This window comes from Danio rerio, chromosome 7 (assembly GCF_052040795.2).
Source record: "Danio rerio strain M-AB ecotype USA chromosome 7, GRCz13ab, whole genome shotgun sequence".
NCBI classification, from domain to species: domain Eukaryota; kingdom Metazoa; phylum Chordata; class Actinopteri; order Cypriniformes; family Danionidae; genus Danio; species Danio rerio.
In genome coordinates, this window is record NC_141027.1 from 19,551,807 (window position 1) to 19,565,424 (window position 13,618).

The 13,618-nt window shown below is 34.7% G+C and overlaps 2 protein-coding genes across 6 annotated transcripts; both read left to right on the plus strand.

Moving 5' to 3' along the window:
- Nucleotides 1-825: 825 nt before the first annotated feature.
- On the plus strand, nucleotides 826-5,247 carry si:ch211-212k18.8. 2 transcript variants are annotated; one of them, NM_001386716.1, is given in 7 exon segments: nucleotides 826-945; nucleotides 1,034-1,191; nucleotides 1,280-1,384; nucleotides 3,808-3,861; nucleotides 3,975-4,136; nucleotides 4,676-4,798; nucleotides 4,894-5,247. In NM_001386716.1, coding segments are annotated over 7 exon segments (648 nt in total). In that variant the 5' UTR covers nucleotides 826-938; the 3' UTR covers nucleotides 4,933-5,247.
- A 2,309-nt stretch (nucleotides 5,248-7,556) lies between these two features.
- On the plus strand, nucleotides 7,557-10,110 carry si:ch211-212k18.9. 4 transcript variants are annotated; one of them, XM_087260880.1, is made up of 7 exons: nucleotides 7,557-7,676; nucleotides 7,765-7,922; nucleotides 8,010-8,108; nucleotides 8,550-8,603; nucleotides 8,736-8,897; nucleotides 9,555-9,677; nucleotides 9,772-10,110. In XM_087260880.1, the coding sequence occupies exons 1-7, from the start codon at nucleotides 7,670-7,672 to the stop codon at nucleotides 9,808-9,810; spliced, it is 642 nt and encodes a 213-aa protein (XP_087117006.1). In that variant the 5' UTR covers nucleotides 7,557-7,669; the 3' UTR covers nucleotides 9,811-10,110. The 4 variants fall into 4 exon arrangements, with proteins under 4 accessions (XP_087117006.1, XP_087117009.1, XP_087117007.1 ...); XM_087260883.1 differs by having other exon boundaries at nucleotides 8,794-8,897; XM_087260881.1 differs by having other exon boundaries at nucleotides 7,768-7,922.
- Nucleotides 10,111-13,618: the final 3,508 nt, after the last annotated feature.

Below are 13,618 nucleotides of genomic sequence, written 5' to 3' on the forward strand. Positions count from 1 at the left end.
GGTCTCCCTTTGCATTAAACTTTGAATATTTTACATTCAGAGATGCTGTTTATGTTCACACAGCTACATTACACATCAACTGAAGTTTAAAATATAATATCGTAGTGGACCACCCCTTTAAACTGGGACTGCCTGCCGTAAATGCGCTCCCAAGTTCCCTTGACTCCGCCCCCTTGTCAAATCAGGGCCACAAAGCACACAGAAACTTGAAGTGCAAATTAAAAAACTTTGCAAACTCACGGATGAATATATGCAAATTTGTAAAAAAAAAGTTTTGCACTGCTTGTTTTTTGTTTGCAGTTCTTTTTATATTTGCAAATGTAATTTCTATTTCTCAAAACTTAATTTTCCCTTTCCAGTTCTTTATTTTTGTTAGCAAAACTATTTTTTCTTTCAAAAATAAATTTCCGCTTTGCGATTTTTGGAGATTTTAATTAATTAATTTATTTTTGCTCAATACTTTATTTTTTGTTTGCAAATTTTTCTTTTGTTTAGCAAGTATATATGGCCCTTTTTTGACTTCAGTGCTATCCCTTTAAGCTCAAACTGCATGTAATGGCGCTGTAGAGGATATTTGAAACCACCAGTGAAGGAAGGAAGAACAACAACAGTGGACCAACAGAAAAACATTTCATATTTACCAAAATTAAGAGAGTAATTGAATACATTTTCTTTGTCTCGTCAATAAGCTACACATTCTGAATTGTTTATGCTTATAACTAATCTAGTTCACTTTCATAAACTAAAGTCAAAGTGCGGACATGCCCCATCTTGTTTAAGTCCAGCCTTATCATCTGTATTGTCCAAAAAGTGCATTAACTCCTCATACTCCAGATGGGAGAGGGGCGGAAACATTCCCAAACCCCCACAAGACAAGAGCCCTTTTCACGGATCCAGAATTTGTTTTGTAAGGAAACTTTACAGACCAGCAAAAGAAAATGATAAGTAAGACATGTAATATGTAACGAGTGTGTAAAAATGAGTATGTGTACCAGTCGAAAGTGACCTAGAGACTTGTGTTGATGCTTGAAAGCAGCAGCTGAACCCGAGGCTGAGGCGGCGGTGTCTGTGGAGGCTGCAGCCCGGAGCCCCAGCGACTCAGGCGAGGCTGGAACATTAGTGGAAGTTTCTTTCCAGAAGAACCCCCGTCATAAATACAAATACCTGGAGGGAGAACCCAAGATTTTAGGGGTACACACTAAGTTGGTGTGAATGTACAGCACCATGTGGTTTCAAAACATCTACTGGTGAGGACTGTTAATGTTGTCGTTTTCCACAGATCACGGAGATCGCGATTACAGTTTTCTTTATTGGTTGGAGAATTTCATTTTATCTTGAAGCATATGCGTGGACTACAAACACAACCATTCTGCTCTCCAGTATTGTGAGTATACATTTATTATATATATTTATTTTTTGTAAAATTAAATATGGAGTTGAAACATTCCTAATATTTAACGTCATTGCGAAACGACGAAATCCTGCAGATAAACCAAACCTCATTTAAAGGGCTAGTTCACTCAAACATTTTAAACCGCAGGTTATCATTTCCTACTCTCACCTTCATGTTGTTTTAGTGTCATGTTTTTCGAACCGCAAAACAAGAAATGTTGGAAAATCTCCAGCTTGGTGTAACGTTATATTGACTGAGGAGAAGAGGGACATGTTGCCAGATTTTGACTTTTTCCAGCCCAAAAGTTGTCCAAAACCCGCCAAAATGCACAAAAAAAAAACACCCAAAATATAAGATTGATGTTTTATTAAATTTTAAATCGGATTTTACTGTCATAATTTTAACCATACAGCAACCGATACTAGCAGTTACAACATGGATATGTTAAGAGTATGTTTTACTTTTGAAATGGGGTTTAAATTCGTCCTATTTGGTGTTTAAACCATTGACTGTAAAATATAGGTTTAAACATAATCAGGTGCTGCTTGTCAATCAGACAACACTTCTATGTTTGTTCTTGCTGTCAATTGTGGGGAAAAATTATTAATAAAAGTGTCATAAACCGTTGTGAGTTTAACTGCTGGGGCTGCGTCATGCGCATGCACTTAAAGGGAAGACAGATTTGTCCGGGGAGCCTGATTTTTTTTTATACAACTTTCCTTTAACTCCTCTTGCGGGTTTGCCCACGTGGTTTGCAATATGCACTGGTCACTACTAACTGAATGGTTAGGACAGTTGTTTTGTTAAATAAGTCGCATATAAATATTATGTTTCAAAACCGCCCAAATTTTGTCAACCAGCCCATGCCATTTTTTACCCGCTCAATCCAATTCAAAACTACCCAATCTAGCAAAACTGGGCACAACTGAAAAACTTTTTTTAAAGATGTCAGGAATGGGCAATACCATTTTATGGACAATAGCATTAGTTTATTTAATACTGTTCATATTTTTTGTTACAATTGGAACTACATACATATTTTTATGTTTATTTCTCATAATAACATATATTTAACCCTCTACCGCATGCATTATGATAAATCTATTAAATCTATTAATCAGTTTTTCTTTTCTTGAAATGGCTTAACTCGAAGTGCTGTGAAAAAAATGTGGAAGTTTACTTTTAAGGTACTTTATGATATGTTGCCATATGGCTCAACGTCCAACAGTGTATCTAACTCAGAAATTTCACATTTAAAACTTCCCTTATAATAAATAGTTTTGTTGTTTGAAATGATTTAATTGGTGTTGCAGTATTATAAGCTTTAACACAGAACTTATAAATGACACCTTATACATACTTTGCAACAACTGATATTCCGACAACTTTCATTTATTCCATTGTTTTTTGCTGAATATTATTAAAAACAAACTTCCCTGAACTGTCTCTATCAAAAGTCTCGTCTGCATCATTCTCATGGTCACTAAAACCCATCTCACCCTCACTTTCATCTGCAGGAAGAGCCAGTTCTGTCCTTCTCTTCTTTCATTTAACATAGAACATGGTGGTGCTCGCTAATACACTGTTCCCTGTATACATATCTGTTCAAAAGTAGTATTACCATTAAAACAAGATTTTATCCATAATGCAAATGCCATTAACACATGACTAATTACTAGCCTTCATGTTGTTATTGTTACAACTTAAAAGTTCACAGCTGACCCTGCTAGCTAGCTAACACATTACAATATTGCATGTTCCACTCTTGGACAGTGTTGCCAATTGGCAGCCCATACATGTGATCAATTTACACAAAACTAATTTAATTAAAAAAAAATTGGTTGTGAATATGTCATCATACCTTACTGGAGGTGATGTTTCAGATTTTTTTTGTGGATCTGACAAAATTTGATCCTTTGTTTTTATTGACGTTTACATTTGCATTCAGCTGCATCTCACAATAAATGTCAGTCTGTCAGAAATTCGCTACAGAAAAACAGTGCATGACATGTGACTTAACCAAAGCACATCATTGGCTACTCTAAGGTCTTCTCTTACCAACAACAAAAAAAAACCATGTTGGTCTTTAAAAAACAGTGGCAGGGAAATGAACATAAATATCACGTTGCCATATGGTGACACCGTGCAGTAGAGAGTTAAAATAATTGATCATTCCTAAAGGCACAACTCTATGCTTTTGAGTACATTTTAAAGACTATTTAAGACTTCCTAAAAGCAGAACTGTCATGTATTTTCATAATGCACTATATATCTTGGCATTTTTATCAAGTTTACATTGTCTCTGAATCTTCATTAATAACAAGCCTAGCTCTAGTTATACTCTAATTATAGATTATAGACATCATCTGGAACCAATTTTGAAAAGGATATGTAACACCTTTTGTCTTAAACAGGGCATAATTGCTGGCAGCGTGGCGATAGCAGCTCAGAATCTCCACCTACCAACAGTATGTCTGAAAATTTCCAAAAACACATAATTATTTTATCATAGTATGCCTAAATTGAAAATGCACCTAATTAATAAGCATTTCTGGATCGCTGTCATTTTATTTCTTAACAGCTTAAGGCTTGTTTGGGAATGCAAGTCGTCACATCTGTGGCATATTTTGTCTGTATTATCATCACTCTTAATGAGCAACATTTCCACCCTGGTCGCTGCTGGACTTACTTCGACAATTACCATGAACAAATACCAAGCAACAGCACATGTTTACATACTGAGGTAAGTCAACCACTTTAAAGAGGGTTTTTTTTTTTGGCATTATGTGCAGTTCACCTTATCCTTCATGTACAGTTGAAGACAAAGTTATTAGCCTGTCTCGTAAATTTAAATTCTTTTTTTAAATGTTTCCCTATTCAAGTTTAATAAAGAGATTATTTTTCCAATACATGTTTAAACATAATAGTTTTAATAGCTCATTCCTAATAAACTAAATTCTTTTGCGTTTGCCATGATGCCTGTACATAATAGTTTAGTTGTTTTTAAGACATTAGTATTCAGCTTAAAGTGTCATTTAAATGCTTAATAAGGTTAATAAGGAGAGTTGTTCGATAACATTGGTTTGTTCTGTAGTCAATCATTGTTTTTTAATTCCAGCCAAATAAAAAGAAGTACTTTCTCCAGAAAAAAGGAAGTAGTGTGAAAAATGTTATGTTAAAATATTTGAGAAATATTTTTAAAAGATTCAAATTTCACAGGAAGGCTAATCGTTTAGTCTTCAACTGTAAATATTGCTATTTAATTTTGTTCTCTAATCACAGAAGCTGTTCAATCAACTGATTTTGTTAGACGAGCTTTTGGAGACGGTTCAGATAGTTCTGGCTATTACATTAGCCGCATACTGCTGCAAGGTGATTCCATGCTGCTCTCCCAGGTCTAACGTGGTAAGAAAAGCTCATTCCATAAATCTGGAGATGCTTAAAAGCAGCATTAATGATGCGCATAATAATAACATGGTGCTCTTCGTTGTCTTTTTCAGCCTGTTATTGTTATGACGCCACCTGCAGCTTCCGAATGAATGCGAGAGTGTGTATATTATACACTTACAGTAATACTTTATACCACAATCAAATATATCACTAACACAAGTCATGTATTACCAGTATGTATCTTAAACAGTGTTACAGGACAAAACATACCAATACATGTTTTTGTACCCTTTTTTTAAATGTAGCTATCTTAATACAGTCCTAATATGTTAGTTTACTTAAAAATTGTTAACATTTGATTTAGTGTTACAATTTAGTAGCCTGGCCAGAGGAGGATTCCCTCTGAATTGTACCAAAGATTTTGAATTAAAGGCACAATATGTACATTTCTTTTCATTAAAATAATCAAAAAACCACTACATCAATGTTGTATATTTTGCTGACTTACTGTATGTACTTGCATGATCCCAAATGTAAAAGAAAGTTCAAATCCAAAAAAATAAGCAATTTTAACTAGTGACATGATCTGTGTCCTTTGACGTCACAATCCCTTAATTTCCTTTATGGTTTTACAGAAAACAGGGCATTTTACTGTCTTCTCTTTATTACAAACACACATTGTTTTTAAAATGCAGCCTAGGGTGTGTATTAATAATCAAGTGTGGATTGTCACAGTCTGTGTTTTATTCCTCTTATTCGCTGGGATTTTGCACACATGAATTACATGAGAACAAGGAAACTATGATGTTTAAGGCTTGTCTTTTAATGTACTGAACTTATTATTCGGCTATATGCTGCTCTTTTTTTTGCAACCTTTAAACTGTTATTTGCCTGAAGATCAAGCCAAGTAACAATGTTGACTTTTTTATATAACACAAAGGGGCAGGATTTTAAACAATGGATCCGTTTTTGAAAGTTGCTCAGAATATAATTTTTTTTCATTTGTTGTGATCGAAAATCATGGTTATTCCACCCGATATTAATTTCTTAAATTTTCTTAAGTTAAAAATATGATATTGCACAGTCTAAAAATAAATATGCAGGTTTAAAAATGCCATTTTTTCCATTTCCAAAAAAACAACCACAATGTGAGTTAAAATTAAACAGAAACAAACACAATTTTTGGATATGCAAAAGAAAGAAAACCTGGAAAAGTCATGGAATTCTGACATGCATTTTCCAGGCATGGAAAAGTTTTGAAAAAGAGTTTTGTCATGAAAATTAGTTTAACAAATATCTGAATTCTTGAATTAGGGCTTCGCAATACTGGAAATATCTGACATCACAATATTTTGGATTTTTGTGATATATATTGTGCTGTGAATACAATTTCACCAGATGATTTAACAGGATTATTTGATTGGCGGGATTTTGTAGGGGAGTGAATCTCGAATAATATATAACAAATAAATGACAAGCATAGATAAATAAAATACAGTAAATATAAAAATGAATTAGGGCGGTTCATCCCGCTGTGGAGACCCCAGATTAATAAAGGGAATAAGCCGAAAAGAAAATGAATGAATGTTGTGGCGCAACAGGTAGTGCTGTCGCCTCACAGCAAGAAGGTCGCTGGTTCGAGCTTCGGCTCTGTCAGTTGGCATTTCTGTGTGGAGTTTGCATGTTCTCCCCACGTTCGCATTATTGGTTTCCTCCGGGTGCTCCATTTTCCCTCACAGTCCAAAGACATGTGGCACAGGTGAATCAGGTGAGCTAAATTGTCTGTAGTGTATGTGTGTGAACGAGTGTGTATGGATGTTACCCAGAGATGGGTTGCAGCTGGAAGGGCATCCTCTCCGTAGAACATGTGCTGGACATGTTGGCGGTTTATTCTGCTGTGGTGACCCCGGATTAATAAAGGGACTAAGACGAAAAAGAAAATGCATGAATGAATGAAATGTGAGAGCTCCCTCATCCTCCATGAAAGCAAGGTTTCAGACTCGAAATCCAGTAAGGTACCAAAACCATCCTTAAAGGAGACTATATGGTTCAATTGGAATATTATCGAGCTATGAGAATAGTTTTGTGTAAACATAAACTAAAAATAAAGATTTTATTTAACAGTTTCACCTTCTTGCTGTCAGAGTTCATGACAGCGCTCTGCCCTTTATGTGTGTCTCGTTTAGTCACACTGCTGAGGTTACAATGGTTGTGTCTGAGCTTTGTTAACAGAGAAGGTCATGCGGGAATCCGGTACATCTGTCCATAGAGCTCGTGAACATGCACCCTACTGACACTGAGGAGAAGAAACTTTAATAAAGTCACTATTTGTTTTATGTTCACATAAAAGTATTCTCGTAGTTTACTGTAACATTCAGATTTAACCATTGAAGATATATGGTCTCCTTTGAGGATTATTTCTACCCCTATAATTATATATATATATATATATATATATATATATATATATATATATATATATATATATATATATATATAAAAATGGCGCTGTAGAGGACATTTGAAACTATAAGGAGGAAGGACAACAGTGGACCTACAGAGAAACATTTCATATTTCATATTCAATTTAATTATGAGAGGAACTGAATGTGTATTCTTTGTCTCGTCAATATAGGCTACACATTCTGTATTGTTTTTGCTTGTAACTCATCTAGTTTACTTTCATAAACTAAAGTCATAGTGCGGACATGCCCCGTGTGGTTTAAGTCCATGCAGCCTTATCTGTATAGTCCAAAAAGTGCATTAACTCCTCATACTCCAGATGGGAGAGGGGCGGAAACATTCCCAAACCCCCACAAGACAAGAGCCCTTTTCACGGATCCAGAATTTGTTTTGTAGGGAAACTTTACAGACCAGCAAAAGAAAATGATAAGTAAGACATCTAATATGTAACGAGTGTGTAAAAATGAGTATGTGTACCAGTCGAAAGTGACCCAGAGACTTGTGTTGATGCTTGAAAGCAGCAGCTGAACCCGAGGCTGAGGCGGCGGTGTCTGTGGAGGCTGCAGCCCGGAGCCCCAGCGACTCGGCCGAGGCTGGAACATTAGTGGAAGTTTCTTTCCAGAAGAACCCCCGTCATAAATACAAATACCTGGAGGGAGAACCCAAGATTTTAGGGGTACACGAAGTTGGTGTGAATGTACAGTACCATGTGGTTTCAAAACATCTACTGGTGGAGGACTGTTAATGTTGTCGTTTTCCACAGATCACGGAGATCGCGATTACAGTTTTCTTTATTGGTTGGAGAATTTCATTTTATCTTGAAGCATGGGCTACAAACATAACTATTCTGCTCTCAAGTATTGTAAGTATACATTTATCATTATTGTTTTCTGTAAAAAATAAATAAATATAGGGTTTAAACATGTCTCAAATTTCATCCTGCAGATAAACACAACCTAATTTAAAGGGCTAGTTCACTCAAAAATTTTAAACATGTTATCATTTCTTATTCACCTTCATGTTGTTCTAGTGTCACGTGTCGTATTTTTCGAACCACAAAACATGACATGTTGGAAAATCTCCAGCTTGTAGTAACGTTATTGCATAGAATCAGCTTGTTAAGTGGTGGCGTATGTAATGTTTCCGGATCCAAAGTTTTTTTCATAATATATTTTGGCATTTTAATCATGTTTTAGATTGTCTCTGAATCTTCAGTAATAATAGGCCTGGCTCACACTCCAATTTCAGACATCATCTGGAACCAATTTTGAAAAGGATATGTAACACCTTTTGTCTTAAACAGGGCATAATTTCTGGCAGTGTGGCGATAGCAGCTCAGAATCTCCACCTACCAACAGTATGTCTGGACGCACTGCAAAAACAAAGAAATTTCCAAAAACACATCATTATTTTATCATAGTATGCCTAAACTGAAAATGCACCTAATTAATAAGCATTTCTGGATTGCTGTCATTTTATTTCTTAACAGCTTAAGGCTTGTTTGGGAATGCAAGTCGTCACATCTGTGGCATATTTTGTCTGTGTAGTAATCACATTAAGTGAGCAACATTTCCACCCTGGTGGCTGCTGGAATTACCATGAAAATTACTATGAACAAATACCAAGCAACAGCACATGTTTACATACTGAGGTAAGTCAACCACTTTAAATAGGTTTTTTTTTTTTGGCATTATGTACAGTTCACCTTATCCTTCATGTACAGTTGAAGACAAAGTTATTAGCCTGTCTCGTAAATTTTAATTCTTTTTTTAAATGTTTCCCTAGTCAAGTTTAATGAAGAGATTTATTTTCCAAAACATGTTTAAGCATAATAGTTTTAATAGCTCATTCCTAATAAACGAAATTCTTTTGCGTTTGCCATGATGCCTGTAAATAATAGTTTTTGTTGTTTTTAAGACATTAGTATTCAGCTTAAAGTGTCATTTAAATGCTTAATTAGGTTAATAAGGCGAGTTGTTCGATAACATTGGTTTGTTCTGTAGTCAATCATTTTTTTAAAATTCCAGTCAAATAAAAATAAGTACTTTCTCCAGAAAAAAAGGCAATAGTGTGAAAAATGTTATGTTAAAATATTTGAGAAATATTTTAAATAGAATTACATTTTCACATACCGAGGTAAGTCAACCACCTTTAAAGAGGTTTTTTTGGCATTGTGTGCAGTTCACCACATTCTTCATATACAGTTGAAGACAAAATTATTAGCCCGTCTCGGAAATTTGAATTCTTTTTTTAAATGTTTCCCAAGTGATGTTTTCTATTGCTATTTAATTTTGTTCTCTACTCACAGAAGCTGTTTAATCAACTGATTTTGTTAGACGAGCTTTTGGAGATGGTTCAGATTATTCTGGCTATTACATTAGCCGCATACTGCTGCAAGGTGATTCCATGCTGCTCTCCCAGGTCTAACGTGGTAAGAAAAGCTCATTCCATAAATCTGAGATGCTTAAAAGCAGCATTAATGATGCGCATAATAATAACATGGTGCTCTTCGTTGTCTTTTTCAGCCTGTTATTGTTATGACGCCACCTGCAGCTTCTGAATGAATGCGAGACTGTGTATATTATACACTTACAGTAATACTTTATACCACAATCAAATATATCACTAACACAAGTCATGTATTACCAGTATGTATGTTAAACAGTGTTACAGGACAAAACATACCAATACATGTTTTTGTACCCTTTTTTTAAATGTAGCTATCTTAATACAGTCCTAATATGTTAGTTTACTTAAAAATTGTTAACATTTGATTTAGTGTTACAATTTAGTAGCCTGGCCAGAGGAGGATTCCCTCTGAATTGTACCAAAGATTTTGAATTAAAGGCACAATATGTAATTGACTTACTTACATGATCCTAAATGTTTCGAAGAATGTTCTAATCCAGTAAAAATAATCTATTTTAACTAGTGACATGATCTGTGTGCTTCACAATCCCTCAATTTCCTTTATGGTTTTACAGAAAACTGCATTTTATTATATTTTTATAGTAAACATGCACTGTTTAAAAAACGCTTTAAGCTTGTAAAACTCATTCTTGAGGTGCAGATGATTGTAGAGAGTTGGAGCAGATCTTTTAATCAGCTTTTTTTTGCAAATCCTGTTCTGTGGACATGTTTATATGCGTCTCTATGAAGACATGTTATTAGGATTCTATCAATCGATTTGGTGGGAAGGGAAAAGTGCACTCCTACGTCATGTTGTAGTGGGCCTCAAAATCTCTAGGGTTTGGATCCTATCAGGAATTTTTTAAAAAGGCACGTGTGGTAATTTCACTTCAAAATGACTGTGGACACACTATACCTACAGTGTTGCCAGATTGGGCGGTTTTGAATTTGACTTTGCGGGTAAAAAATGACTTGGCGGGTTGACAAAATTTGGGCGGTTTTGAAACGTAAATTTTATATGCAACTTGTATAACGAAACCTAACTGTGTGCTCCTACTGCATTCAGTTAGTAGTGACCAGTGCATAGTACAAACCGCATGGGCCCACCCACAAGAGGAGGTGGAGACAAGTTCTATCAAAATCTGACTCCCGGAAAAATCCGACTCCCCTTCACCTGCACGCTCATCACCCAGCGCCTGCAGTTAAACTCTCATCGGATATCATGATACTTATCGATCATTTATTCTGCAATTAACAGCAAGACACACATAGATGCGTTGTCTGATTGACAAGCAGCACCTAATTATGATCAAAAGAATTTAAAACGCCAAATACGATAAATGTATACCCCATTTCGAAAGTAAAGGTGTTGCTGTATGACTAAAATGATGACAGTTAAAGTAACTTGATTAATTTAGATTAAATTCAATTAAAATTCTATTAAAATATTAATCAAATGTTTTTTTGGGGGGTTGTGTGTTTGGGCAGGTTTTAGACAGCTTTTAGGCTGGTAAAGTCTGCTATATCCGGCAACACTGAATTTGTCCTTCAAAGATTGATTCTGCATCATTGGTGTCCTTTAATATGTTACAAATATGAAGCTCACTGTTTGAAAACTTTTGACCAGTTGTGTACAATAAATATATTAAAGAAATTTTTACTGAAATAAAAGTTTGCCGTTTCATCAGCAGAAGCTAGCTTCAGGTCTTGCAAAGAGTTTGTATAGTTAGTCAGATCTGTGTGCATGTTCGAGACACCCTAGGTCTCATTTAAAATATATGTATGGTCAGATTTTAACATCTACTGAAGTGGTGGACGGGCACCAAATTCATCTTTCAGTTGTCAAAAAATATTTTAACATATTGATTTGATGCTTTGATGCAAAGGTTATAGAGAGGTTTACTTCAGCTAGAAAGAGTGTGTGAATTTCTCACAACACTATTTACATTTGCACAACAGTTAATGCATCTCTCAAAACAATTAGAGATTAATTAACAATTGATTGCGCACATCATAGTAGCAGTTTCTCATTCCTTCCAACAAACTGCAAATGCTTTTGGATGTGCATTAATTGCTTTCATACAACTCTCTGCTGTTTTATAACATTATCATTTCCTTATGTCAGTCTAAACTTGTGAATGCTGAATAGTCATTCCATAGAAAACTAATAGTCCTCATTTCATTACTTGAGTCATTACATACAAAAATTTTGAACTAGTTGTCAAAATCTATCAAGCTTATTTTATATCAACCTCTATATCAGTGGTTCTCAAACTTTTTTCACCAAGTACCACCTCAGAAAAAATGGTCTCTCCAAGTACCACCATAATGACTAAGCAGCTACAGCTCTGCACAGTTCACAAACATGGCAGATTAATTCTTATTATTATGAATATTTATTATTTGTTAGCCACTTTAAACATATAAATAGATTGAACAATAACACACAGGTAAAAAAATAAATAAATAAGTAAATAAGACATCAACGTTTAGATTAAAATGTGATTTTAAAAGTTATTAAAAATGGCACGGTTCTTAAAAAGTTAAAAGAAAACTGCTGTACTTAAATGTAAAGTATTATGATAAAGTAGCCTATTCATGAAAACCTGCAAATGTTCAAGGAATTCATAAATATAGGTTATACCGTATGTCATAATATTTATATATAACTCTGATAAATGTTAAAATATATTGTTGGAATTTATAATCAATTCCATGCGTGTTCAACACAAACTCAGGAGGTGGAGATCAATTAAAAAAAATATTAGTAATTTATTAAGAACAAATGAATAATTCGATTAGGGCCCTGGGTCGCACAAATGTGTCCTATTATTTATACAATGCTATCCAAGAGAACACACCAGTGTACTCAGCACTAAAGACACAGTTTTTTTTCCACAGAAGAAGGAGAAGGCGGGTTGTTTCTGTCTCTCTGTCAGCTTTTCTGCACGGAAGAACTGGACCAGTTAAATGCACATTCTTAGAGACCTACATAGGCTCCAGTATGTTTTCACAGGAAATCAGAGGCGAGAGACACATGTTATTTTTATTGTTTCTGCTGCATAGTTCCTGTCCAAGATAGCTCTTTCTGCAAAATGCCTCATTAGTATGCAAAATACATCACAAAGGCGAGTTTCGGTTAGCATATAGTTTCACAGAGCATACAAAATATAGTATATAATCTAAAAATATATATGGTAAAGAATGACTGTAAGGTAAATGATTTAACATCTCTTTAGGCAAAACATACACAACATACTAACAGAGAATCAAGGATAACTCTGAGAAATTAATGATATTTTCTACAATATGTTAAATGTATATATGACTTTTTGTATATCTTTAAAATCTCAACGTTAACTTGTATTTTAAATATATGAAATGGATTTACATATTTAAATTCGAAATTAGATCTGCTCACTGCTGGTTAGAGTAGGCAATGTGTGTCAGAGAAGCAGGTGATTAAACTATACCTGTCAACATTGGGATATAAAAATACGAGATAAACCCCCAACAACCACTTCAAGTACGGGGAGGAAAATAAGCTCAAATGATAGAATACATAACAAACATTGGAAAAATGAAAATAAAATGTTTAGCCCATTAAAATCAATTTCCTGATCACATGGTTGTTATCGTACGCATCAAAGGGTTAAAAGTGTGTTTATTTTTTACTTGAGTTATTCAGCGGTTCCTCCGCGTACCACTAGAAGGAAGCTTGTGTACCACTTGTGTTACATGTACCACAGTTTGAGAACCACTGCTCTATATAAACAGATTTTTTCATTCCAGAAAAATCATAATAAGAGCTGGGCGAAATTACAGGATACATAAATGTACATAAAACACCTATTGTATTCAGCAGCCTACATATATGTCTGTTGCCTCATTGCAAACATACTGTATTTGACCAATTTCACAATATCCATGTTAAACTAACAAAAGATTCTGATAAACAGAGCT

Excerpts from the sequence above, each read along its gene's own strand:
- si:ch211-212k18.9 (XM_087260880.1), top strand. Across the intron at positions 7,923-8,009 it reads GAGAACCCAAGATTTTAGGG|ATCACGGAGATCGCGATTAC; the intron begins GTACACGAAGTT and ends CGTTTTCCACAG. Across the intron at positions 8,898-9,554 it reads GCACATGTTTACATACTGAG|AAGCTGTTTAATCAACTGAT; the intron begins GTAAGTCAACCA and ends CTCTACTCACAG.